This window comes from Sturnira hondurensis, unplaced genomic scaffold (assembly GCF_014824575.4).
Source record: "Sturnira hondurensis isolate 20B ecotype Veracruz unplaced genomic scaffold, ASM1482457v3 Scaffold0007406, whole genome shotgun sequence".
Classification (NCBI taxonomy): Eukaryota; Metazoa; Chordata; class Mammalia; order Chiroptera; family Phyllostomidae; genus Sturnira; species Sturnira hondurensis.
In genome coordinates this window covers 11846180-11872367 of record NW_028080037.1, presented here as the reverse complement: position 1 = coordinate 11872367, position 26188 = coordinate 11846180, and the positions used below count along the sequence as shown (strand labels likewise).

Here is a 26188-nt window from a genome sequence, read left to right as displayed (position 1 = left end):
GATTGTCATTGTCTGTATCCTTTTGCCTCTGACCTCAAGGGACACAGGACAAGAAGCAGACAAATCAGGGACAAATCTATCCTGTTTCTTTTAGATAAGGAAACCAAATACTATAGAAAACCCATAAATTTGGAAACTTAGATGAAATGAAAAATTTCTAAGAAATATATATCTTATCAAAACTGACAGAAGGAAGTAGAAAATCTAAACAGATTATAAGCATTAAAGAATTTGAATTAAGCCCTGACTGCTATAGCTCAGTGGATTGAGCGCAGGCCTGTAAACCAAAGGGTCGCTGGTTTGATCCCCAGCCCAGGACACACGACTGGGTTGCTGGCCAGGTCCCCAGTAGGGGGCTGCATGAGAGGCAACCACACATTAATGTTTCTCTCCCTCTTTTTTTCACCTCCTCCTCTCTCTAAAAAAAAAAAATAAAATCTTTAGAAGAAAAGAAATTGAATTAATAGTTTTAAAAGAATCTATTCACTCAAATTGTGCCCAGATGGTTTCATAACAATTTTTATCAAACCTTAAAAAAATAGATAATTCTCTTTGTATACAAATTGTTTAGAGAGCAGGAAAAAGAAAAGAGAATGCTTCTTAATCCATTTTATTGGGTTATTATTACCTTAGTATTAATCCCAGGTAAGAAGAACATTAGAAGTAGGGAAATTTATGAACATAGGCATAAAATTCATAAGTAAAATATTAGCAAATAAAATCCAGTAATGATTTTTAAAAAAATTTAGACCAAGTAGGGTTTATCTATTTCTTTTTATTACTTATTGATTTTTAGAAAGAAAAGAAGGGAGAGAGACAACTATTGATTTGTTGTTCCACTTATTTAGGTATTCATTGTATGTGTCCGGACCAGGGATTGAACCTGCATCCTTGGCATGTTGGGATAATGTGCTAACCAACTAAGCTAGCCAGTCAGGGTCAAGTAGGGTTTATCTTATAACTGCTTATATGATTTGATATTAGGAAGTCTATTCAAGTCTATAGTTTACCATTTTAATAGATTAAGAAAAAACTTACATTTGTTAATAGGTATTAAAAAAGTATTTGACAACATCTGTTCATAATAAAAATTTTGAATAAACTAGGAATAGAAGAGAATTTATCTTGATAAATGGTATCAACCTAAAATTAATAAAACCTAATGGTAAAATATTAGAGGTATTCTTTTTAAAGACAGGTATAAGACAAAATCAGCCATTATCACCAGTTCTATTCGACATTTTTTATGGAGGTCCTGGCCAATGTAATAAGACAAGTAAAAGACACAAAAGGTATAAAAACTGGAAAGAAAAAAGCAAAATGGTGGGGTTCTTTTGCAGATTATATAAATATCTATGTAAGAAATCCAAGAGAATCTATAGAACTAGATAACAAAGCACGATTGCTAGATGCAAGATCAATATACAGAACTTAATTGCATTCTCATAAATCAGCAGTAATTATAAAATAAAATTAGGCAAAAATGCCACTTACAGTATTAAGATCAACCATAGGGTTACCTAGGGATAAATCAAAGGCATATAAGACCTTTATGGAAGAAACCTTAAAACATTACTGAGCAATGGCTGGTGTAGCTCAGTGGATTGAGCACAGGGCTGCGTACCAGAGCATCACGGTTTGATTCCCAGTCAGGGCACATGCCTGGGTTGCAGGCCAGTTCCCAGCAGGGGACTCTTGAGAGGCAACCATACATTGATATTTCTCTCCCTCTCTCCTTCCCTTCCCCTCTAAAGATAAATAAATAAAATATTAAAAAAACATTACTGAAATAACTTGAAGCCTAAATAAATGGAGAGAGATATATTAGGCTTGCAAATGATGAGAAGATTCAATATTGTAATGTTTTAGTTCTGTTCAAATTAATGCATTCAGTATAATTCCAGGGTTTGGGGGTGAAACCTAAAAATTCATGTAGAAAAGCAGAAGCCCATGAAAAGCAAAAACAATTTTGAAAAAGGACAAAGGTCAAGAGGACTCATCTCAGCAGGTGCCAGCCCTTATTTTCAAGCCCTGGGACTTAGTGCAGTGCCATGTGGTTGTCAGAGTCAGAGCAGCGGGACAGAAAAGAGCCTAGAACCAGACCCACTCCCGGACGGAACCTTCTAGAATGCCCAGGGGGCATCGAGAGTCCAGGAAATAAACTTCACTAGAAGGCACAAGAAAACTGCCTATCTAACTGAAAATACAAATCTTGATTTCTACCTCATTTATGACAGTTTACAAAAAAAGTTTCCATACCATTAAAGCCAGTTGGAGTTAGTTAAAAGCATACAGCAACCAGCAAAAGACCTGTAAATTTGACTACTTTAAAATTTAAGTTCTTTATGCAAAAGAGAAAAGACAGGGCCCAAATTGGGAGAACATGTTTCAATACTTATTACCAGCAAAGGGGTAGATCTAAATTCTTTACAGAGCATGTATAAGTCGATTAGAAAAAATAAAAAATAGAAAGCAAAACTATTGAAAAAGCTAGGCAGGAATAAATAGGAAATTGGCCAAAAAGAAACTCACATGGTCAATAAGCATATTCAAAGGCGCGCTCAGCTCACTGATAATCATTGAAGTACGGATCAGTACCCAAAAATTTCACACCCGGCAGATGGGTGTTAAAATATTTGGCAAACCGAGTATTGGCAAGTGTGTGGGGCAAAGGAGTTCCTACTTCTTATGCAGTCTTACTGGGACTGTGAAGGGTCTCAGAAAAAAAAAATTTTTTTTAATTAACATTCTTTTTTTTAAGATTTTATTTATTTATCTTTAGAGGGGAAGGGAAGGAGAGAGGGAGAGAAATATCAGTGTATGGTTGCCTCTCATGAGTCCCCTGCTGGGAACTGGCCTGCAACCCAGGCATATGCCCTGACTGGGAATCGAACTGCAATCATGTGGTTCACAGGCCCACGCTCAATCCACTGAGCTACACCAGCCAGGGCTAGGGTCTCAGAAAATTTGAGAGCAGTTTGGTGATGTCAAGTAAAGTTGAAATTTCACAAACCCTATGGCCACTCCTTGGTATGTACCTGGTGAAATTCACCTCTGTTTGTAAGAAGAGACCGTAAAAATGTTCATTCCAACATTATTGGTAATCCTGTAGCATTGGAAGCATCAGAAATGTTCCTAGAAGGAGTTCTGAATATGTAAATTGTGATGTATTTACTCCATGAGAATCTGAATAGCAGGGAAAATGAATAAACCCGAGTTGAACTTATCAAGATGGATACTTCTCCCAAACACATCAAGGAGTTGAAAAAGCAAGTTGCAGAAGGGTGTATGTCCAGGGCAATATCATTTATTTAAAGATTAAGCCACGCAAAGTAATGCTGCATATTCAAATGTATGCAGACATGCTGAAATGAAAACACAGCAGCATGCAGGTGATTCGCAGACATCCCATTCAGGGTAACGGTTACCCCAGGTAGTTGGGCAGAGGAGGGTCAGGGAGGGGATGAGGGGGGCACACCAGGGGCTCCAATCACATTTTTTTTTAATCTTAAGCAACTAAGGAGAAATTATGACGACAAAAACCACACGATTCGGACACTGGGGAGTTTTTCTATTCTGCGTGTTTTTCTGTGTGCTTTAGGTAGCTCATGGGTAAAGCTAGAAAGCACTAGGAAATGTGCCTCTCCCCTGATGACTTCAGGTTTTTTCCTCCCCTCTCTCCAGGCTCTCTTTAAAATGTGGGGCTCCCCAGACAAGTACCCCAAAGACATGCTGACGTACACGGAGCTTGTGCTGGACCCCCAGGGCCAGCTGGTGGAGATGAACCGACTTCCCGGCGGAAACGAGGTGAGGTCTCAGAGAACCCAGGCCCCCGGCCGGCATGGCCCTTTCCAAATACGTTCCCCCGAGGACACAAACCATTTTCCTTGCGCGTCCGTGTCATCACCAGGTAGGCATGGTGGCCTTCAGGATGAGGTTCAAGACCCAGGAGTATCCGGAAGGGCGGGACGTGATCGTCATCAGCAACGACATCACCTTTCGCATCGGATCCTTTGGCCTGGGCGAGGACCTACTGTACCTGAGGGCGTCCGAGATGGCCCGGGCTGAGGGCATCCCCAAAATCTACCTCGCGGCCAACAGTGGGGCCCGGATCGGCCTCGCGGAGGAGATCAAACACATGTTCCAGGTGGCTTGGGTGGACCCCGGAGACCCCCACAAAGTACGTCAGGGAGGGGCGTGGCAGTGTCGTTCAGCCAGCTGGCGTCGTGTTTTCGGGGGGATGGGTGGTGATAGTACCCACAGGGGGGTAGAAAAAGTCTTACCATTCTTTTTCTGTGTGAAGCACCGATATCCATTCGTAAACAGGCATACAGTGTCTTGGTATTACAGTTTCATGGGAGTTGGAGAACACGTCTAAACAGTAACGAGAGTTTATGAACACGGTGCTAATTTATACGTATAAACAGATATATATCTTCTGAATGCAGAGGAGAAGAATACATAGTCCCCGGCCTCATAGATTTCTTAAATATTGTTTGGGAGAGGGAGAGATACCAGCTGCAATAAAAGGCAGAATGAATGAGAGAAAAGTATACATTTTGTAACCTGAAAACGCAGGGGACAGTCGTTCTTTGCGACCAGAGTGTGCATTCCCAAGGGGGCAATAGTGCCCCCCCAACGGAAGGGGACAAAAACGTGTGTGCGGCCTCCCCTCCCAGCACACGAGGGCGAATAGAGGTCTGTCCAGAAAGTATCCAGCCACACGCTGTGAAAAATGGAGAAGCTTATTGAAGAAGATACAAGAAACATTGTACATAGAATAATGACGCCTCAGTCCCCTTCGAAGTAGGCACCTGGGGACCTCACACAGTTCTCCCAGTCACCATCAGCTGCCCTGCTGTATTTTCCTGAACTTTATCATCAGTCTAGAATCGCTTCCCTTTCAAAGGTGATTTTAGTTTTGGGAAAAAGCCAAAAGTCGCAGGGTACCAAATCTGGGTTGTAGGGGGGCCAAGTCACCCGGGTGATTTGGTGTTTTGCCAAAAAACTGCACGAGGCGTGATGCATGAACAGGTGCACTGTGGTGATGAAGCTGCCAATCACCAGTTGCCCATAGCTGTGGCCTTCTGAATCATCGAAATAGTTTCCACAGAGGAATGTTAAACCTTAGAGCAAAATTTGATGCAGATTTGTTGCTCCACTGGCCCAGTCATTTTGAGTGCGATGTCCACACAGTAAACATGCTCAAAAGCATCTACTGCCCCCACCGACTAGTACAGTGAAGTCACCACTGTTCATGCATTGCATCCCAGGCTCTCCTTGCTGACAGGTTACATGGACGTTGCACAAATCCTTGACATTATGTAAATGATGGCTGGACTTTTTCCAGACAGACACACACACTATAATGAAATTGGGGAGGGGGCTAGGAATACAGAAAAAGTCTGAAAAGTCTCCGAGGGGGCAACAGAGAAGGTGACTGAGAAACAGAACCCAACAAGGAAAGCAGTAAGGTCGTGTTGTACGGGTGCGTGGAAGGCACGTAGCAGATCTTCAGTTCATAGCTGTCTTTAACACGGCATTAATATCAGACATGTTACATGTTGTAAACATGTCATTAACGCATTACCAACACCCTCCCTACAGTGTTGGTATTGTTTTAAAAACAATGACCGTCGCGGCCGGAAACTGGATTCACAGCCTCAGGGGAGTTTTTTGTTTCGCTTTGTTTTAAGGGATTTAAATACCTGTACTTGACGCCTCAAGAGTACACCAGAATCAGCTCCCTGAACTCCGTCCATTGCAAACACATCGAGGAAGAGGGAGAATCCAGGTGAATGACTTCGCAGGCAACTCCCTCCGCAACTCCCTCCTTGTGCCTGGGGCTCATTTCAGCGGCTGCGGGCGGGGGGGGGGGGGGGGGGGGGGGCCGGGCCGGGGTAGGTCTGCCTCTTCCCCCTCCACCCCGCCCCGGCTTACGGTGGTGTCTTCAAGCAGTTGGTGTGTGTACAGTGGAACCCTTGAGCTTCCGTGCTAGTGACTTAAACACCTGCAGTGTTCTATAAGGTGCACCTGTCCTTGTCATCCCCGAGTAAGCTGTGCCTCTCACTCAGATGGCACAGAACACAGGGATAATTAGATCAAATTCTCACAATTTTATGACCAAAAATGCAGGCTCCCATTTTATGACCAAATTAGCCAAACAGACGCTGCAGTGTCATCTGGGAAGTTGGCGAGGGCAGGGCTCGGCTCCACGGGAACATCAAGGCCACGGCTGTCTTTTCCCAGGAAAGTTGTGGGGACTTTTCCGGAGAAGGCGACTAAATCGGAACTTCCCAGGCTGCATTTTCTGGAATGTTGCCTGGGAACACATGAGAAGGAGGAAAAATTTCCATTGCCAGGGCGGGTGGGGAGATACCGGGTTGAAGGAGAGCTAACGAGCGTCTTCACCAAAGGCCTCCTCCGAACCGCTAATGAGCTGAAGTGCCATGTGACTCTCAGTGGGGTTGGGACACCCAGTGCCTCTCGCACTCGGGTGGCTGTGGAGTCCTGGCTGATCGATTGGGAGCCAAGTGGCTTCCCACGCATGCCCGCCTCTCTCTGGAGACCAGATGGTATCCTCAATTGCTTTAGGAAGAATGCACCGTGCCGGTGACGTTTTGGTAACACGGCCTGCGAACCATCTAGAAACTTGGGAGCCGGTCATTCACTTCCGGCTGCTTTATCAGCACCTCCCAGGCCCTCCCCTTGCTCGTCCCTCCTGCCTCTCGTGTCCTTGGGAACCGCATCTGCCTTGGATTTCCCTGGGCTCGATCTCGGCCTCTGACTCGTGTTTGGTGCTTACAGGTACGTGATCACGGATATCATCGGAAAGGAGGACGGCCTGGGCGTGGAGAACCTTCGGGGCTCAGGCACGATCGCTGGGGAGTCCTCCCTGGCCTACGAAGAGATTGTCACCATTAGCCTGGTGAGTCCATGCCCACTCTTTTTCTTTTATGTCTCAGCTTTCCATCATAGAAACTTGGAAAGAGTTGCCAGAGGAGAGAGAAGTGATAATGAGCCCACGCGTGCCTCCCGTGGCTCCAACAGTTTAGCTGTTCCTGCCCCTTCAAACCCTCTGCCCCCTCAGGCCCCCTGCCCCGATACGGCATGTTTCAGAGCAGGGGTGTCCAATCTTTTGGCATCTCTGCACCGCCAGGAGAAGAAGAAGAGTTGTCTTGGGCCACACATTAAATACACTGCGACACGTACTCACAAAAACATCTCATAATGTATTAAGTAAATGGATGATTTTGTGTTGGGCCAGACTCACTGCCACCCTGGGCTGCAGGTGGCCCCGCGGGTCGCAGGTGGGATGCCCCCTGAGCAAACCTTGTCTCGTCTCTTTCCATGGGTGAAATTGAAATTGGATCTTTACTAGATAAAGATTTACCCCCTAATATACTATTATTCTGCCCAACGATATCCACGACACTTCAATATCATCAGAAGCCAGTTCAGTTCAGTTTTAACAGTTACCTCAAAAATGTCCTTTAATCGTTGGTCTGCTTGAGTCAGGGTCCAATCTCCTCCCATTTAAAAGGTATTAAGCATTTAGGAGAAAGTTTGTTCCGTTTTAACTGCTCCCTCCCCCCTTGGCCTTATCAGCAGTGTCTTCTGGTTTCAGGAGCAGGAGGGGCGGTAGTGACCTTCAGTGGCAAACTGGTCCCCTGGACCCTACGTCACACTCAGTGTGGGGTCTTTCATTCCCAAGGCGGGAAACGCTGGCCCCGAGTGTCTTCCTCAGCTTCTGTTCTGGATGTTACCTACATGCTCCATGCGTTTCATACATACTTCAAAATAAAAAGATAGTTGTATATAAAAAGATATATTTGTATAGTTCAAAAATGTATTTATCTTAAAACATATTAGAAGATATATAACATATATTCTGAAAGATACACATCATATATCTTATGCATTACATAACTTATATTACATATTATATATATAATGTGTAATATATAATATGTAACATGTGTTATATATATGTAATATATGATATATGCACCAACATGGCTTTGAACTGTGTGGACACACTTACATACCCGGATTTTTTCCACAAACACTGTAACTATGTTTTCTCTGCCTTACAATCTTTCTTTTTTTTTTTCATTTATTTGTCTTTAGAGAGGAAGGGAAGGAGAGAAGGAGAGAAATATCAGTGTACGATTGCTTCTTGTGAGTCCCCTGCCAGGAACTGGCCTGCAACCCAGGCATGTGCCCTGACTCGGAATTGAACCGCGATCATGTGGTTCAATTGAGCGCAGGCCTGCGCTCAATCCACTGAGCCACACCAGCCAGGCCACAATCTTCTTAATAGCATTTTCCTTTCTCTCACTTATATTAGTGTAAGAATGTAGTGTGTAATGCATATATATAACATAAAGCTACATGGTAATCAACTGTTTATGTTATTGGTAAGGCTTCCAGTCCATAATGGGCCATTAGTAGTTGTTTGGGGGAGTCGAAGGTATTTGCAGATTTTTGACCCGGTGGGTGGTCTGCTCCCCCAACTCCTGCATTACTCAAGGGTCAGCTGTGCGTGTGTGCGTGTGTGTGTGTGTGTGTGTGTGTGTGTGTGTATTTATTGGGAAATAGTTTGGGACTCACCAAAAGTTACAAGATAGGACAGAGAGACCTGGTGAACTTCTCACCCAGGGTCCCCCATGACAGAACTCTCATACACAGCACGTTGTCACCACCGGGTCATTGACGCGGCCGCCGTCCTCTGAACCGGGTGCTGCCCTCACTCGGGTCTCCCTGGTTTCACACGTACTCTCGGCCATCCTTTTGGTTGTGTGAGCAGCTGCGACAGCTCCCAAATGACCCAGCTCAGGAGGGCTCCCCACGTGCCTCTTGAAGAAGAGCCAGAACATTCCCTGTCTGCTGTCTGGCTTCTAGAACACTCTCCCTGGTTAACCGTGTTCTTCCTGGGTAGGAAGCCAAGGTCAGGCGAACCTGAAGGGCAGGCTCGGCCTCTGCTCTTTGGCCCTGGATCAGGTTGCCAGTGGCCAAGCTGTAGCTTCCATCTGAGTCCCTCATGGTCCTGCTGTGAGGGAGGGCACATCACCCTCAGGAATTCAGCAGGGATCCTGTCCCAGCAGGTGACCTGCCGAGCCCTTGGGATCGGCGCCTACTTGGTGAGGCTGGGCCAGCGCGTGATCCAGGTGGAGAACTCCCACATCATTCTGACAGGAGCCAGCGCACTCAACAAGGTGACGGCGAAGGGGCCTGGGGTCATCCAACAATCCCCTTGTCCCCTGAGGGGTTTTCCCGATATGACACCGGTATCATTGTTCCTACAGATGTAAGGACTATTTTTCCAGTTTGCAGATATCTGGGCCTCTTAGGACTCTCCCCAATGAAAGGATTAGGTTCTATATTACTGACATTTAAATTTCTAAAAATTCTTTTATTTAAAATTCCTCACATAGCACTACATGTTGCAGGCAATTGGGAAAAGACCCCGAAAGCAGATTTGGGTGCATTCCCCTCTCATCAGCACATGGTCAGAATCTCAGTGAGTGTGCAGGCCCGTATTCTACCTTTCCACTCTGGGAAAACATTTCCACATCGCTGTAAAGCCTCCATATTTGAGGTCTGCCGAAATCCCACCGAAGGTCCCAAAGTCCCGACCCGGACCCAGCAGCATCCACACCTGCTAGGATCTGGTTAGAAATCCTCAGGCCCCGCCCCAGATCTGCCGAGGCAGAAACATGGGGAAGGGTTCGCTTTTGAGAGGAGCAGAGTAACCCCAGGGAGTCCTAGTCAAGGTGATCAGAGTAGACACTGTTTCTCAAAATTGGGCTGCGTGTTAGAATTATCTAGATAAGTTCAAAAACAAAAACAAAAAACCCAAAGATTCCAGTAGAGCTGGTCTGGGTACAGCCTGGGCATCCGGGTTTTTGAAAGCTCCCTGGGGATTTTGAAGCGCAGCCAGGGTTGAGGACTGCCCGAGGGAGGGCCCCGGGCCGGGCAGGCCCCTGCTAACTGTGCTGTGGCTGAGCAGGTCCTGGGCAGAGAGGTTTACACGTCCAACAGCCAGCTGGGCGGCGTGCAGATCATGCACAACAACGGCATCTCCCACGTCACCGTGCCGGACGACTTCGAGGGCGTTTGCACCATCCTAGAGTGGCTGTCCTATATGCCAAAGGTACAGTCTGCCGCCCGCCCCGCAGTCTGCATCCGGGACACTCCGCTGCTCGGTTCATCTGCCCAGTGGTGTAGGAGCGCGGGGAGTGGGGAGCCCTGCCGACGTGGCTGGGTGAATGTTTCTTTTTTTTTTTTTTATCTTAGAGGGGAAGGGAAGGAGAGAGAGTGAGAGAGAGAGAAATATCAATGTATGGTTGCCTCTCATTCGTCCCCTGCCGGGAACCAGGAACTGACCTGCAACCCAGGCATGTGCCCTGACTGGGAATCGAACTGGGATCGTGTGGTTCACAGGCCTGTGCTCAATCCACTGAGCTACACCAGCCAGGGCTTGGGTGAATGTTTCTTTAGTCCTCCCTCCTTCCCCCTCTGGCACCCAGCCCTGTACTAGTACTGTACTTTTAAGCACCCAGCCCTGTGCTTTTAAAAAAACAGCCAAGGGTTGGCATCGCCTCTCCACCAGAGAGCTAACATCAGGCCATAGAGAATCCTCAGATGACAGTCAGGCGGGACTGGCTTCCTCCTCAGCAGAGGCAGACCTGAGGACAGCGGAGTCTCAGTTTGCTCATCTGTGAAATGGGAGTGACAGTAGCCTCCCCCACAGAGTGTCACCCGGATGACTCAGTGACGCGATATTCGGAGCTCAGCGCTTGCTAGGCCCTCACCTGACGCCACGCAGAGCTGTGGGGATTAGCTTGTGGGGCCTGGGCCTGGGCTGCCCAGCAAGGCGTCATCATCGTCACGAGAGAGAAGTGCAAACAGCAGGTCGTGCGGGCACTGTTGGCAAGCACGGGGACAGAATTGGAGGCCTGGCTTTCTTTCCTAGGATAATCACAGCCCTGTCCCTATCATCACGCCCACGGACCCCATTGACAGAGAAATTGAGTTTTTCCCCTCGAGAGCCCCGTACGACCCCCGCTGGATGCTTGCAGGAAGGCCTCACCCAAGTAAGTCCCCAGCATTTGCCTGAAGCCCAGGCCTCGGGTTTCCTTTCCGGGCTGAGACGGAGAAGCCTGAATTATAGCCTGGGTGTTGGCGGGGAGGGCCAGGGGTGGATGCGCCGGAGGTCAGATGTCTTTGCTCTGTGCTTTTCCCGAGCTGTTGACCCGAGGAGGGATGGCTGGAGAGGAGGGCAGCAGAGGTCATGACCTCCTTCCCAAAACTGCCCCATGGTTCTGTAAGTGGAAAACCCGAGGCTGATGCATCCCAAGTTCAAAGACTGCTCCTCTCTCTGCTTTTCCTCCCTCCCTCCCTCCCTCCCTCTCTCTGGTTAAACCTTCCTAAGGGAGCTCTCGGTGAGTTTACCCAGCACAGGCAGCTTAACCTCTTCTACACACATGCACACACATGCACGCAGATACTCGTGTACACACATGCACTCGTGCGCACACAGTCTGTCCCCCTCCAGAAGCAGCGTATTGTCCCCTGGAGTTATGTGATCACCATCCGGGCACCCAGACAGAGCAGGAAAGCTGAGCTCCCCTGTCACCATCGTCCCGAGTCTAGAGTTTCACAGGCTGCCTCCTTCAGACAGCTCCCGCTCATCCCGCAGCCGGTGCAGCCGGGTGCCCCCCCCCCCCCGCAGGAGTCCTGGGCTTGCTCCCCTCTTCTGTGTCTCCTGGCCTTTCTCGCCTGTGAACACAGAGGGGGCTGGCAGTATCTTGACTTAGAGACGTCTGACTTCTTACGATGGTTTTCTCTGTGTAGTTAGGCCAGTCCTCAGGCGGACGCTGAAGTTGGGCCGCTCCGTTCCCAGGTGCCCAGCCCCCCACAGCTGCAACCTGAGCCCCGTCCTGGTTGTTCTTATCCAACCTGTAGCCGCGGACACTGCGTACACCTCGGTGTGGGTTTAAGTCACCGCTTCCTCTGATAGGGCGGCTGACATCATCACATCCCCTCTCTCACGCTCTCTCTCTCTCTCTCCCCCTGGAGCATGGGACACATTATTCTCTGTTAAATGAGAAGGTAAAAAGTTATTAAGCNACCACCATCCGGGCACCCAGACAGAGCAGGAAAGCTGAGCTCCTCTGTCACCATCGTCCCGAGTCTAGAGTTTCACAGGCTGCCTCCTTCAGACACCTCCCGCTCATCCCGCAGCCAGTGCAGCCGGGTGCCCCCCCCCCAGGAGTCCTGGGCTTGCTCCCCTCTTCTGTGTCTCCTGGCCTTTCTCGCCTGTGAACACAGAGGGGGCTGGCAGTATCTTGACTTAGAGACGTCTGACTTCTTACGATGGTTTTCTCTGTGTAGTTAGGCCAGTCCTCAGGCGGACGCTGAAGTTGGGCCGCTCCGTTCCCAGGTGCCCAGCCCCCCACAGCTGCAACCTGAGCCCCGTCCTGGTTGTTCTTATCCAACCTGTAGCTGCAGACACTGCGTACACCTCGGTGTGGGTTTAAGTCACCGCTTCCTCTGTTGGGGCGGCTGACATCATCACATCCCCTCTCTCACGCTCTCTCTCTCTCTCTCCCCCTGGAGCATGGGACACATTATTCTCTGTTAAATGAGAAGGTAAAAAGTTATTAAGCGACAGCCAGCAGGTCAGGGGTCAGGGATGAGTTCTTCGGAGCCGACAGTCCCTTTCTGATACCCCACCCTCCCAAGGCGTCCATCAGCTCTTTGCCGCTTGGGAAGAAAAGGCAGAGGCTCTGACTGGGGTCCCCGTGTGTTTGGCATTGGCGGGAGCTGATGCGGTTGGAGACTCTGGTCTATTGGACCGATCTGTATGGACTAATCCGCATGTTCCTGGCTTGGTGTATTTTTTGCAGTCCTGTTGTTTTGTTTGTTTGTTTGTTTGTTTGTTTTGCAAGGGGTTGGGATCTGTGTGGTTTTCCGGGCAAGAGGGGTGTTTGGGCTACCAGGTCAAGGTCAGGCTGCCCTTAGAGACACGGCGGAGCAGTCTGCCCTCCCAAGCGTCCTCACCAGCCCGGCCCCTCAGCCCCAGCTTCTGCCTTCTGCCCACAGCTCTGAAGGGATCCTGGCAGAGTGGGTTCTTCGACCAGGGCAGCTTCAAGGAAATCCTGGCGCCCTGGGCCCAGACCGTGGTGACGGGACGTGCAAGGTAACCCTGAGGACAGAGCGGGCTGCCTGCACCTGGCCCCATCGGGCACTGGGACAGGTGGCCCACCAGGGGCACTGTCTTCTTAGGCCTAGGATTGTCCAAAAGAAAGACTAATTAAGGAAATGGTTTTCTGAATGATAAACTTCTTCATAAAGTCTCCATTTGTCTGTGGCCTTATGAGGCATCTCAGCCACCTTCTTGCTGGGGGCTTAAGACCCTAGGCCTCAGTGTCCACCCTGGGACAGGGCCCTCTAGCCACGGGGGCCACAGACCTCTTTGGGGATCAGAAGGTGGTCCTGGGTGCTCTGGCTAGAAAACTACAGGCGCTTAAAACTGAATTCCACTTCAGAAGGGCCACAGGCAGGGGATCCCCATCACACACCACAGCTGGCGAAAGGCTTAACTGCTTGAATGCTTTCAGAGCCGAGCAGCTCACTCCTCGGCCATGGTGCAGCTGCCTTCTTAGATCACTCCAGTGAGTGATCTAAGCTCCTCCTCTGCTGGAGCCCAGAGCAGCACCCTCATAATTTACCACTCAGATTCCTGGCACAGTGTAGCGGCTCCGAGTCCAGGCTCTGGCGCCGGCCCCGAGGTCGAGCCCCGCTCTGTCCCTTACCCTGTCTGGCCTTTCACATCCTCATCTGTGAAATGGGGTGACAGTTCTACCCCCAGAGGACGGTTATGATGATGAGAAGTAATAATATACGTTAAGCACTTAAAAGGATCATAAATGCTCTATGAGAGGTAGCAGCTGCTATTATTCGTGATTATTGTTATTAATACTCACCTCCCAGTGATAAATATGAAAGTACTAAGCTTCGTATTGGCACTCGCTTCTCCATAACTGTTTCATTGTAAAAACATCTTTTAAAACCTGAGGTGGACTCTCCTCTGCCCTCGTGGAAGCCCTTCCCTTATTTGAAGACCGCTGTCTCCTCCCCTGTCTCACAAGTTGTTGGGGGACAAAATAGAGTCCCCCGGTGACACATGCAGCACGGGCAACCCGGATCTAGTGGTGACAGTGTGTGACATCGTGGTGTCCCCATGAGCCAAAGCTCCTCCAGGCTCAGCATCACTCAGCCCTTGCTAATGCACCTTCTCGTCTAGACCTGCGCTGCCCAGTGGGGTTGCGGCTGGCCTCGTGTGACAGTTCAGAGTTAAATGAATTAAAAGGGAAGAGGATGACGTGTGAGCTCCTCAGTCGTACTCACCACATTTTAAGTGCTCAGTGGCCACATGCAGCTCATGGCTGCTGTGCTGGACAGACTGCACAGGTAGAGAATGTGGCCATTATCACATAAAGTTCCAGCAGACAGCGCTGCTTCGGTGCCGCATGGGCCCGCCCCTCCTGTCCTGTAATGGTTGTGGCCCTAGTAAGGTCACCAGCGGGACCTTTGCAGCCTGCCAACTTATGGGGCTTTTATTGCTTTGGGCAGCAAGAACCTGCCAGGGCCTGGCTCGATGGCTCAGGTGGTTGGAGCATCGTCCCATATACCAAAAGGTTGTGGGTTCGATCCCTGATTTGGGCACATACGGGAGGCCATAGATTGATGTTTCTCTCTCTTTCCTTCCTTCCCTTTTCTCTAAAATCAGTAGACATATCCTTGAGTGAAGATTAAAAGTAAATAAAATAAAGTAACCTTCCGGTGACAACAGCACCGTCCCTGAGTGCCATCGGGCCATTACTGTCCACTTCCGGGACACCCATGGAATGGGCTTGGGCGGGCCCCATTGCCCCCTAACCTGCCTGGGGGTGCCACCCAGGCCCCAGCTCAGCTGTGCTCCGCCTTGCAGGCTGGGGGGCATCCCTGTTGGAGTGATCGCCGTGGAGACGCGGACGGTGGAGGTAGCGGTGCCCGCAGACCCCGCCAACCTGGATTCCGAGGCAAAGGTGAGGGGACTGGGGAGCTGGGGCTGCTGTTTCAGCCGGCTTGGTCACAGGCAGGTCGAGCACCTGGCTCGCCGGCTCAGACACTCACAGGAGACGTGGCCCCGAGATCTCAGCACCGGTTCTCCAGCATTCTCCCTGTGGGTTCCGTTATGTCCCACACCATCTCCCTTCTTCCTCAGAGTGTGCCAGAAGGTCCCTGTCAGTCCCTCCCCACTCTCGCCCCATCCCTGTTGACGATTCTAGGCTGGGCCTCTGCGAGCAGCGCAGAGGCCACAGGTCGGGTCCTGGGATCCCGCTCTGTGGCCTTGACTGGCTCAGAGCACCTCTGAGCCTGTGAATGGGCAGCAGCAACCTTTCGGGGCTACCGGGTGAGGGTCCAGCGGGGCCTTAGAGACCGGCTTGGGGCCCCCCTGTGAGCCCTGGCCCTGGTGTTGGCGCCAGCCCTGGCCGGGTTGCCTGCCCGTCACGTGCCCCCGAGGTCACTCCGGCACAGGGGAGTCTCATCCAGCCGGCTCCGCCTTCCAGATCATCCAGCAGGCGGGCCAGGTGTGGTTCCCGGACTCGGCCTACAAGACAGCCCAGGTCATCAAGGACTTCAACCAGGAGAAGCTGCCCCTGATGATCTTTGCCAACTGGAGGGGCTTCTCCGGCGGCATGAAAGGCAAGGCAGCCTCCCCGCTGTGTGGTCCCATTGCCGTCTTGGCTGAGCCCCCCGCAGCCCTGAGGGCGGGAGCAGTCCAAGCAGAAGTCCCTTTTACAGATGGAAAACCGAGGGTTCCCGCTGTGGGTTACTGGAGGTCATGCCGTGAGTGGCAGGGTGGGGCGGGGCAGCTGCCCAGAGCTGCCTGGGGACCGGCTGCTCATGCCCTCACTTGGGCAGATGAGAGGGTAAGAGGCCACCATGAGCCCCAGTGACCTGACAGCTGGACAAGCGCTTTTTAGCCCCCGAGTGTGTTTTGAGCCACCGTGACCGTCAGTGGGGTGCCGTCAGCCTGGCGGGCCTGGTGTGAATCCTTGCTAGCTGGGCGCCCTCTCCGAGCCTCAGTTTCCCTCCTCTGTGAAGGGAGATGAGAATAGGGCCGACCTCAGAGAAGGCCAAGGTAAGGATTCACTGAGCCGATCTCTGGCACGTGGCGGTGTTTCTCAGCGTGGTTATGGTTGATTTTATTATTGCATCGTTGTTTCCATGCAGGGTGCTTGGCACTTGGAGGACATGCCTTGGTGTCCCCTGGAAAATAAGGGCTGTGCCGCTTAGGGGCGGAGGGAAGGGACCGCACGGTTCCGTGTGCTAGAAATGGTGGGAGAGTGGAGAGCTGAAAGGAGACTTAGCGTTCAGCCACTCTCCAGGCTTCCCTTTACGGGTGGGGACATGGAGGCCCAGGCAGGGACAGTGACTTTCCCGAGGTCCCACAGACACGCAGCTCCCTATTATGAAACAGACGGTAGAGCTGCCGGTACCTGGTCTGGCTCCTGACTCTTGGCCCAGTGCCCTTTCCACGGTGCCGTGACCCCTCCCAGCTGAACACGCCTCCCCAGGCCCCCCCACGACCGCGGAGGCTTTGCTTGGGGACGAATCCTGGGGCCTGAGGTCGCCTCACCAGGCGGCTGCTTCCCTTTGCTGTTCAGACATGTACGATCAGGTGATGAAGTTCGGAGCCTACATCGTGGACAGCCTTAGGCAGTACAAGCAGCCCATCCTCATCTACATCCCGCCCTACGCGGAGCTCCGGGGAGGCTCCTGGGTGGTCCTGGACTCCACCATCAACCCTCTGTGCATAGAGATGTACGCGGACAAAGAGAGCAGGTGGGTGTGTCGCCCTCAGCCTGGCTTAGCCCTTTCTTGTTCTCACTGCCAGTCCTGAGGCCCCATCACCTTGGAGCCACTGGCTGGGGAATCCCAGGAATGTTCTGAGTTTCCAAAGGATGGAGTGCCTCCAGTTTTACCCAAAACTAACATCCGGTGTCCAGTTGGATTTTCTCAGTAGAGCAAGTGGCTGAAGTGCAGAGGTGGTGGAGGAGTTGTCTTTTCTATCATAACTTATACTCATCTGCTCCCCAAGGAAGTTGGCAATCAAATAAGGATAGATGAAAAGCACCTGAGCTTCCTGGCAGCCAGGATGAAAAGGGAAATACGACCAGCCATCTCTTTTTCATTAAAGTCTGAGTCTCTCCCAAAGCTATGAGTTCCTTGGGGACTGTATTTTATCCAATTTTATAACTCAGGGCCTAGCATAGTAGCTCCTAGTGGGTGGTTGAGAAATAGCACCCAAACAAATGACTGAATGAATACTCGGGTGAGTGGATACCAGTTCTTTGGGGGAGAGGAGTTCTTCCAGTTCTCAGAGAAAGGATGATGACAGTAATACTTGCAACACAGTGTTTGAGTGCCTTCAAAGTGACAACTCACTGCCACCTGCCATGTGGGATATAAAGAGTAGTTCTGCCCCAAATATAGGCATTGTATTCTCGTGTTCACTCCCTTATTCATTCATGAATTCCCTGGATGTTTATGGAGTACCTGCTGTATACCAGGCAATGCTAGGCACTTTGATATGGTACACACGAGCTAAACCTGTCCTGCCTTCAGTGTGCCTGAACAGCGGCCCCTTTAACTTTTCACCCTGGCTGCCAGGAGGCTCAGAGGTAGATAAAGCATCCCTCAGGGCTTCCAAGCTATCAGAAGAGAAGAGGGCAGGAGGAGAATAAGGGGTACATGAGAGAGGGTTGGAAATGGGGGGGCAGCTCACACGAGACTGTGTTGGACTCCTCATCGTGCATGTTTGAGTTTTGAGGAGATCAGAAACAGCCCACTGGCTCTAGGAGAGGGACATTAGGAAGGTCAGAAAGGACTGGCTGAAGAGCCGGAGAGTCGTGCTGCTCTGGAGAAAGTCATACAGTCTTAGAACTGAACGGGCCTTCCAGAGTTCAGAAACTTTTGTTTTAAAAGTAGACTCTGTTCCTCATGTTATGGATACAGAAGCAGATGAGGAGAGAGGGAACGTGAGTTGCCCAAGGTCACACGGTGAGTCCGTGAAAGAGCTAAGAACAGACACTCAGACTTCCTGGTCCTCTTGCTTCAGCCCCCATGTCCCTGACTGTCTGTCACTTACTGGGGGGCCCCCTCACACACCCCACCCCTGCCTCTCTTTTTTCTTTAGGGGGGGTGTCCTGGAGCCGGAGGGAACAGTGGAGATTAAGTTCCGAAAGAAAGACCTGGTAAAGGCCATGAGAAGGATCGACAGCACTTACAAGAAGCTCGTGGAGCAGTTCGGTGAGAGGGTCCAAAATACACCGCCTCTCAGGGGCCCCTCCTTGTTGGAGGTTTCTAGTCCGTTAAGAATAAAGTAAAGACATAGCAAAACACAGCTACAGACTTGTTGAGTGATAGCTTTGGTGTCACATGTAGCCTCAGGTGTAACTCTCTTTACAAGTTCATATTAGGTGACAGTGTCTTTGTAACTGTGCTGTTCCCAAGATTCGTGTGAGTGCCTATGAGATGTCTTCGGTGTGTGTTATCATGGTAATGCTGATCGGGTGGAATGAGTGGGAAATGTTCCCTCTTATTTTCTGAGTTTGAATTGGCATTGTCTCTCTAAATCTTCAGTGGGAGGTCTCTACCTAAAAATCTATCTTCCTTATGTATAGGACTATTGGCATTATCTGTTTCCTCTTGGGTGAGCTTTGATAGTCTGTGTAGTTCAAGGAATGTGTCTATTGCATCAAAATTGTCCAATTGGCCTAGAATTGTTTATAATATTCTCTTCTTATATGTAGTTTGCAATATGTATTAAAATAGTAGCTGCTGGTATCCTATAAGCAGAGTGGGTCTGATGAAAGAGGGCAGTGTTATTAAAGTTTCAAGTTGAATGCCATCTGGCACTGTGGGTGTGTTTCTGACACTGCATGAGCAGCTTCATGTCGGGGTGCCATCAAGAGTGAAAGCTCGGGGCTGCCCTGCATGCGTCAGGCCTGTGCTGCAAACTCTGGTTTCTGCCCTGGCCGGCAGGTAAGTCTGAGCTCTCAGACAAGGAACGCAAGGACCTGGAGGGACAGCTGAAGGCCCGGGAGGACCTGCTGCTGCCCATCTACCACCAGGTGGCGGTGCAGTTCGCCGACCTCCACGACACGCCGGGCAGGATGCTGGAGAAGGGCGTCATCTCTGTAAGAGCCTCCAGCGGTGGCCCCAGGGGCCGGGTGTGAATAGGACTCATCCTAAGGTTACATACCTTCCAACACAGGGAAGAGATTTGGGCTCCAACACTGTGTGTTGGAATCACCTTGGGAGCTTTAAAAAAACAAACCCAGTGCCCAGGTGTCTCTCCCAACCAATCAAGTCAGAATTTCTGGAGTGGGAATCAGATGTCAGATTTTTTTTTTAAGTCCCCCAAGAGATTCCAATAGAAAGCAAGGTTTGGGAACCACCAGCTCGATCTCTGTGTGTGTCTCTAACCGCTGAGCCAGATTGGGGAAGTGGCGTTTTCTGTCCTGTGTTCACCCACCACTCACTGACCACGACGACCCCCTACCCTATCGCCCCGCCCCTCAGAGGACATCCTGCAGTCAGCTGCTGCCCCAGTGCCCTGCGCTAAGCCCTCCATGCCCCTGGTGAGCCAGTCTAGAGACCTGGTGAAGTCCCGGCTCTGCCACTTCTCCGGCAGGTGCCTTCGTCTCCCCAGGCCCCAGCGCCTGTCCGGTGAAACGGGAACCATCGCAAAGCCTGCGCACACCGTAGGGCTCCCACCCTGTGTATCCCTCCACCCTCTCCTGGTGCTCAGGCCCCACGCGTGTTCGCAGGACATCCTGGAGTGGAAGACCTCGCGCACCTTCCTGTACTGGCGCCTGCGCCGCCTCCTGCTGGAGGACCAGGTCAAGCAGGAGATCCTGAAGGTCAGCTGCGAGCTGAGCCATGTGCACATCCAGTCCATGCTGCGCCGCTGGTTCGTGGAGACGGAGGGGGCCGTCAAGGTGGGCCGGGGCCGGAGACAGGGCGGGTGGGCCTGCGCGGCAGCGGGGTCCCCCTCTCTGGGACCCCGCTGAGGCGGCCTCTGCCCCCTCCCCAGGCCTACCTGTGGGACAACAACCAGATGGTGGTGCAGTGGCTGGAGCAGCACTGGCAGGTGGGGGACGGCCTGCGCTCCGCCATCCACGAGAACATCAAGTACCTGAAGCGGGACTCGGTGCTCAAGACCATCCGGGGGTGAGTGGCCCGCCCGTCCCTTGGACTTCACCAGCAAGCGTAGAGCCAGGAGCAGCCTCCAGCTGCCTGTCCCCAGCGCAGAGCCCACTGCACTGCAGCATCCCGAGGCTTGGGTTCAGCTTTGGGCATCGAGGTCCACAGCACGGCCCGGGGTCCCGGCCAGGCACAGAGGCCGCAGCTCCCCAGAGCTGTGGGCATGCAGTGGTTTCAATTCATGACCATTGTTGGAATGTATGCAGTGACTTGTCCAAGGTCACAGCTAGAGAACCCACCTTCTACATCAATAGGCCTCAGATTGCTAGCTCCCCATTGGTATCACCTTCCTGGGCGATTTGCTCCCCCCATTCCCATGGGGTCCCCTGGGAGAAAGGTAGTAGATCTCGTGGGGCCCCATTTGGGGCATGAAGCTGACGTTCAGGCGAGATGACATGCCTCAGGTCACACAACTAGTGACCAGGAGGGTTCGCTGTTGTTCCTCAAGGCATTCTGACCCCCAGGCCATATTCTGTCCTGACCCCCCCCCCCCAGGACTGTCACTCCCACGGTGACCACAGAAGGAAGAGGTTTGGGATCTCTGGGTTGTCCTCCCAGGAACATGACATGTCCCTGCACAGGGATTCTCAGGACCACCCTAAGGCCCACTGAGCTAGTGGCAGCTGTGACCCCCAACCCCTCTCCTGTCCCCTGCAGCCTGGTCCAAGAAAACCCCGAGGTGGCCGTGGACTGCATGATGTACGTGATCCAGCACATCAGCCCGGCGGAGCGGGCCCGTGCAGCTCACCTCCTGTCCACCGTGGACAGCCCCGATTCCACCTGAGCCCCGCCTCTCGGCTGCTCTCAGCACCAGGCAGGAGAAAACCCGAGACCCGCCGACAGCAGGCCCTCGCCAGGACCTTGGGTTTGCTTTTTAAAACAATGTCCTAGGCATTTCTGCAGGGTCACTGGCCCCAACACACTCCTGTCTCAGTAAACCGGTCAGGAGGGCCCCCTTCCCGGCAGAGAGAGCCTCTTCTCCATCCTTGGGAAGTGTTCGTTTTGTCTCTTAAGACATTTTTGCTGCATCGCTGAATCGAGTGGAACCCAAGCGCCCGAGTTACCTTTTCCTTCCAGGGCCTGGCGTGCAGGATCCAGGTGTCCTTTTAGGCTCATGTGTATCACATCACGGAATCTTTTATCATTTTTTTACTCTGAGACCAGCTCTTGACCTAAGCATCCTCTGTGTTTCAGCAGAATAAAGAGGCCAAGGAAAGAAAGACAGAAGCCAAGACGAGGGAGAGAAACCTGTTTTTGTAATGATGCTATTTGGACACTGCCAAATCACCCAGGAAAGGCTACAAGTGATTTTTTTTATTAAGAGAATAAAACGGAACCCCAGGTGTCCCCCAGTGAGTCACTAGCCGTGTCCCGTTGGCGGGCCATGCTTAGCACTTATCAGCAGGGACTCTGTTTTTGAGCGAGAAGAGCAAAATGAGCGGAACTGCCTGGCCCCGAGGTCCAGGGCCTTTGGAGGTCCCTTCTGCGTGGCTCACAGCCCTCTGAGGACAAGGACAAGCCCCTCCGCCACGGCAGGATGGGCCCCCTTTCCATGTACACTACGGCCCTGTCGGGACTGCAGAGGTGGAGGAAAGCCCTCCCCAAACGCAGGCATCACCACTGTGATTGCCACTACCCCCTTGGGGGGCCCCTTCAAGCCTCTGTCCCCTCTCACCTGTTGCCTTGACATCCATGGCGGGCTCCACCCCGAGGGGCGGAGCTGCTGGTTTCCAAGGACAGGACCACAGGACCACGCCCATTTGCTCAGGGAGGCCTTTGCCACACGCCCACCCGCACCAGGCTCTGAAGGCTGCCCGGGGTCAGGGCCTGCCATCCTCCTGGCCCCCCATCAGTCCCCGGGTGCCAGCCATGGTAGAGGGGGTTGCCTCCCCCCACTTCAGTGACCAGCAGTTTGAGGACACCCAGTGTTGCACCTGGCCAATTCAGAGGACAAGGGTTGCCTGGGGGGAGCCCCCACATGCCAGGTCCTTGAGGCTGACTGAGTTTAAGAAAAAATAGTCTGGTCATCAGCTAATGACAGCCTGGCGTGGGGCAGTGATGGGTGGGAGGCAGATGAATTACTTGTCCATCCCCAGGCTAGAGAGGGGGGATCCATGGTGCCTTGGGAACTGAGTGTGTTCTATGTGGGGGATGCCTCCTTGGTTCTGGAGGGGAAACCCGTTGAGTAATAGCTGCTACCCAGGACCAGTGGGCAGAGGAGCCTACCAGGAGATGTGTGGAATAAATTATTTTTTAAAGGAAGTGCTTTGGCCTTGACTTACTATCTGGATGGGAAAAGGCAGGCCACCTCCCTGAGCCATTCCCCAGAGTTCAGAGCCCTCCTGCAACAGCTGAGGTGTGCAGCAAGCCGGGAGCTCCGAATGTCTCCTGCTGGAGACACCCTTCCTTCCCCCTTGGTCTTTGCCTGTCCGACTCCTACACATCCCTCAAAACCCAACTCAAACAGGGCTTCCTCTGGGCAGCCTTCCCTGACCACCTTCCTGCTACCTTGCAGCCCCCATGCTCCCCCTTTTGTGCGAAGGACGAAACGTGTATTTGTAAGTCAAATGTTTACCTAGGGACCCCAAGATCCTTTGGGCTGCTGAGTCGAGGGTGAGGTTGGGACAGCAGTTGCTGGCAGAGAGGGGGCTCCCTTCTGGACGGGGAGCTAAGAGGCCCCCTCCAGTGACGTTCTCTGTCTGGCCACACCCTGACCCACATCGTTTGCCTCAGCCGTACAGGATCTGTCCTTCTGTAACTGGCCTGTTTCACCTGGAACAGGGACCTTCAGACACACCTGTGTTAGAGCGTGTGTCCGAATTTCCTCTTCAAGGCTGAGTAATATTCCATGTGTGGCTGGACCCCATGCTGTTTGTCCGTTTACTCACTGATGGACGTTTGAGCCGCGATTGGGAGCAAGGCTGCTGTGCACGTGGGTGGACAAACACTCATTCGAGTCTCTGTCTCCACATCTGTTGGCTTCCTGCCCGAAGGCAGAACGGCTGGGTCCTACGGTGATTCTGTCAGGTTTTTCTGACGAGCCTTCACACCGCTTTACATTCCCACTGGCAGTGCAGCGGGTTCTAATCCCGCCACCTCGTCACCAACACTCACTTAATGGGCTTTTTCTTTTTAGTATCAGGTTGGCCCAAAAGTCGGGATGGTTTTTTTTTTTTTTAAGATTTTATTTATTTATTTTTAGAGGGGAAGGAGAGAGGGAGAGAAACATCAATGTATGGTTGCCTTTTGTGCATCCCCTGCTGGTAGTTAGCCTGCAAGGAACCAGTTTGCAACCCAGGCATGTGCCCTGACTGGGAATCGAACCGCGATCGCCTGGTTCGCAGGCCTGCGCTCAATCCACTGAGCTACGCCAGCCAGGGCTGGGATTGGGTTTTTTTTTCCATCCTATAAAAGACACATTTTTTCATTTTCATCATTAACTTCATTGATTTGGATATTTTGAGTATGTTGACTATCTCCCATTATGGGCTTCTAGTGGGTAGAGGCCAGGGGGTGCTGCTAAACATCTGTGCATAAGGCAGCCCACAGCAAAGACTTATTTGGCCAAAATGTCAGTAGTCCCAGGAAATGTCACAAACCACTTTTGGCACGTTCGATCAGTCACTGCACCTTCTGCACACACGACACAAATCTTTTTTTTGCGTTTCAGTTGCCTTTTTACTTGGCTGAAATAAGGCATAATACATTGAAAATGTTGCGTATCTTCTTCCATCTTCACTATTAAATGGCTGCACAAAAGTTCACCAACTTTGATAAGTTTTTTTTTTAAACGCACGCCAATATGACGGCTGTCACAATACAATCTAACAGAATCGTTTCAAATGAAGTTAAAGACAACTAAGTGCTATGAGAATTGTTATAGGGGAAAAAAATGTAACAGGCTTTTCGGCCAACCCAGTAGTAACCATCCTAATCGATGGAGTCTAGAAGTAATTTTAACTCAAAAGTCACTGGATCTTTTTACTTGCATCCTGTAAACATCTTGGATGAGATGTACAGACCCCATGAGAAAGCCTTTCGTTCCCGAATTCTCTGTCTCCACTTCCCCCACCCACCCAGCTCCTCCTGCCCAGCTGCGGCGCCTTCCTTCCGCTGTCCCTCCCTTCTCCCTTCCTTCCTTCCTTCCGCTCAGGGAGTTCTCCACGGTCCAGTCCCCAGTTTTGGTGTTCGTCCTGCCACCTCCAGGTTTGGGTAAGTGACACCTGGGTGGGAGGTCTGGCATCCAGCTCTGCTCAGAGGTGGCGATGCCTGGCCCCAGAACTTCATGTCCCACTTCTGACCCTATCTTTTATCCCTCTCCCTAAACCTCCGTGAATGAGCCACCATTACCCAGCAGCTGCGGAAAGAGACGGCAGACCTGCAGACCTGGGCTCAGACCCCCGCCACCACCTGCCCTCAGAGGTATGGCTCTGCCGCAACCCAGCCAGTAGCTGGTCGGTCTGTGGCCCCGAGACTCACGAACTCTGGGGAAGCAGCCAGGCTGGAATCCCACCTCTCCCCTCCCCTCATCACAGGTAAGCTGCTCAGCCACTCTGAGCCTCAGTTTCCTCTTCTGTAAAGAGGGCAACATGTCTGTTTCCTGTGGCTGCTGCCACAGTCACCACAAATTCAGTGGCTTAAAAACAACAGGTTTGTTTTTCCACAGTCCCGGAGGTCAGAAGTGTAAGGTGGGGCTTGCTGAGCCCAAGTCTGGTGCTGGTGGGCTGCGGTCTGGGTGGAGGCCCTGAGAGAGGATTATTTCTTTTTTGTTTCCTTTTTCCAGCTTCTAGAGGCCCCACTGTCACCTTCACAGCTGACAGGGACCCCCCGGCCTCCCTCTTTTACTTACAAGTCCTCTGTGGTTGCAGAGGACTCACCCAGGAAACCCAGAATACTCTCCCTGTCTGGAGGGCGGCTGATTAGCAAACTTAATTCCAGCTGCTGCCTAAATTCCCTTTCATATAACATGGGCAAAGGTTCTGGGGTTTAGGATGTGGCCACTACTGGGGTGGGGGCGTCCTTCTGCCCGCCGCAGGGCTCAAGAACAGCCTTGCCCCACAGGGAGGAGGAGGAGGGACAGATGGTGCACGTGTGGCAGTGTGTGTAGCACGGGGTGAGTCCCCACACGCGTTAGAATGTGGACGGTTTCTCATGGGGTCGGGGGAGAGAAGCCTGCACGACTGCCCTCTCTGGGCCTCAGTGTTGTCGTGTGGGAAGTGAGGCCACCCCGCCACCTAGGGGGGCTGCTGTGCTGTTTGGGGGAGGTGCCGCGGCCTGTGACAGGCACTCGAGCAGTGGCGGTTTGTGTTTGTCCCCTGTTCACTGTCCCCTCAAGAGAGAGCCTCCGTGAAGCCTCATTCCTCCCATCTCTCCTCCATGCCTTCTTCCTGAGTCAGCGTGATCCCTGCTTGTGACTCTATGACCTTGGCGTGGTTGCCTTGACCGTGCACACCTGGCCCCGCTGTCTGGGTGAGGAATGGGTGTGAGACCCATGGGGGCTGCTGGCCCTCGTCACTTGGTGACCCCCCCCCCCCAGTTTAGCGCTCTGAGAGGGTGCCCCACCCCATCGCTACAAAGTCCCTGGGGTGATGTTCACCGGTTGTGACCCACATGGCTGGGGGGTCACTTGCCCTCTGACTCCAAACAGTCACTGGGGGGCAGCTGGAGGCTGTGATGCCTTCTTTGGCTAGGCCAGGACCACAGGGCCACCTGGAGCCAAGCCGAGGGATTCAGGGAGAGAAAGGCAGCCCAGGGTGGTGGCACGGGCTTCTCTCCCGGCTCCTACTGGGCCTCCAGCCCCCCACCCCCCGCAGCACTTCCTAATGCCCCCCCAGCCCTTTCTTACTTGCCAAGTGTCACA

The 26188-nt window shown here is 51.8% G+C and overlaps 1 protein-coding gene across 6 annotated transcripts in view; it reads left to right on the top strand.

Annotated features, from left to right (window-relative positions):
- Positions 1–22590, top strand: part of ACACB (acetyl-CoA carboxylase beta) — a 101115-nt gene extending 78525 nt beyond the window's left edge. For 5 of the 6 annotated variants that reach the window (XM_037052316.1, XM_037052315.1, XM_037052317.1 and 2 more), the window contains 16 exons: positions 3685–3807; positions 3911–4180; positions 5697–5794; positions 6808–6928; positions 9108–9218; positions 10013–10156; positions 10979–11099; positions 13111–13207; positions 15002–15098; positions 15624–15759; positions 16725–16902; positions 18257–18369; positions 19105–19259; positions 19893–20063; positions 20159–20295; positions 20986–21112. In XM_037052316.1, the coding sequence (XP_036908211.1) occupies positions 3685–3807; positions 3911–4180; positions 5697–5794; positions 6808–6928; positions 9108–9218; positions 10013–10156; positions 10979–11099; positions 13111–13207; positions 15002–15098; positions 15624–15759; positions 16725–16902; positions 18257–18369; positions 19105–19259; positions 19893–20063; positions 20159–20295; positions 20986–21112 (2199 nt within the window). Of the gene's footprint in view, positions 1–3684; positions 3808–3910; positions 4181–5696; positions 5795–6807; positions 6929–9107; positions 9219–10012; positions 10157–10978; positions 11100–13110; positions 13208–15001; positions 15099–15623; positions 15760–16724; positions 16903–18256; positions 18370–19104; positions 19260–19892; positions 20064–20158; positions 20296–20985 lie in introns of all 6 variants that reach the window. The other variant, XM_037052319.1, reaches the window with a different exon arrangement.
- The last annotated feature ends 3598 nt before the right edge of the window (positions 22591–26188 follow it).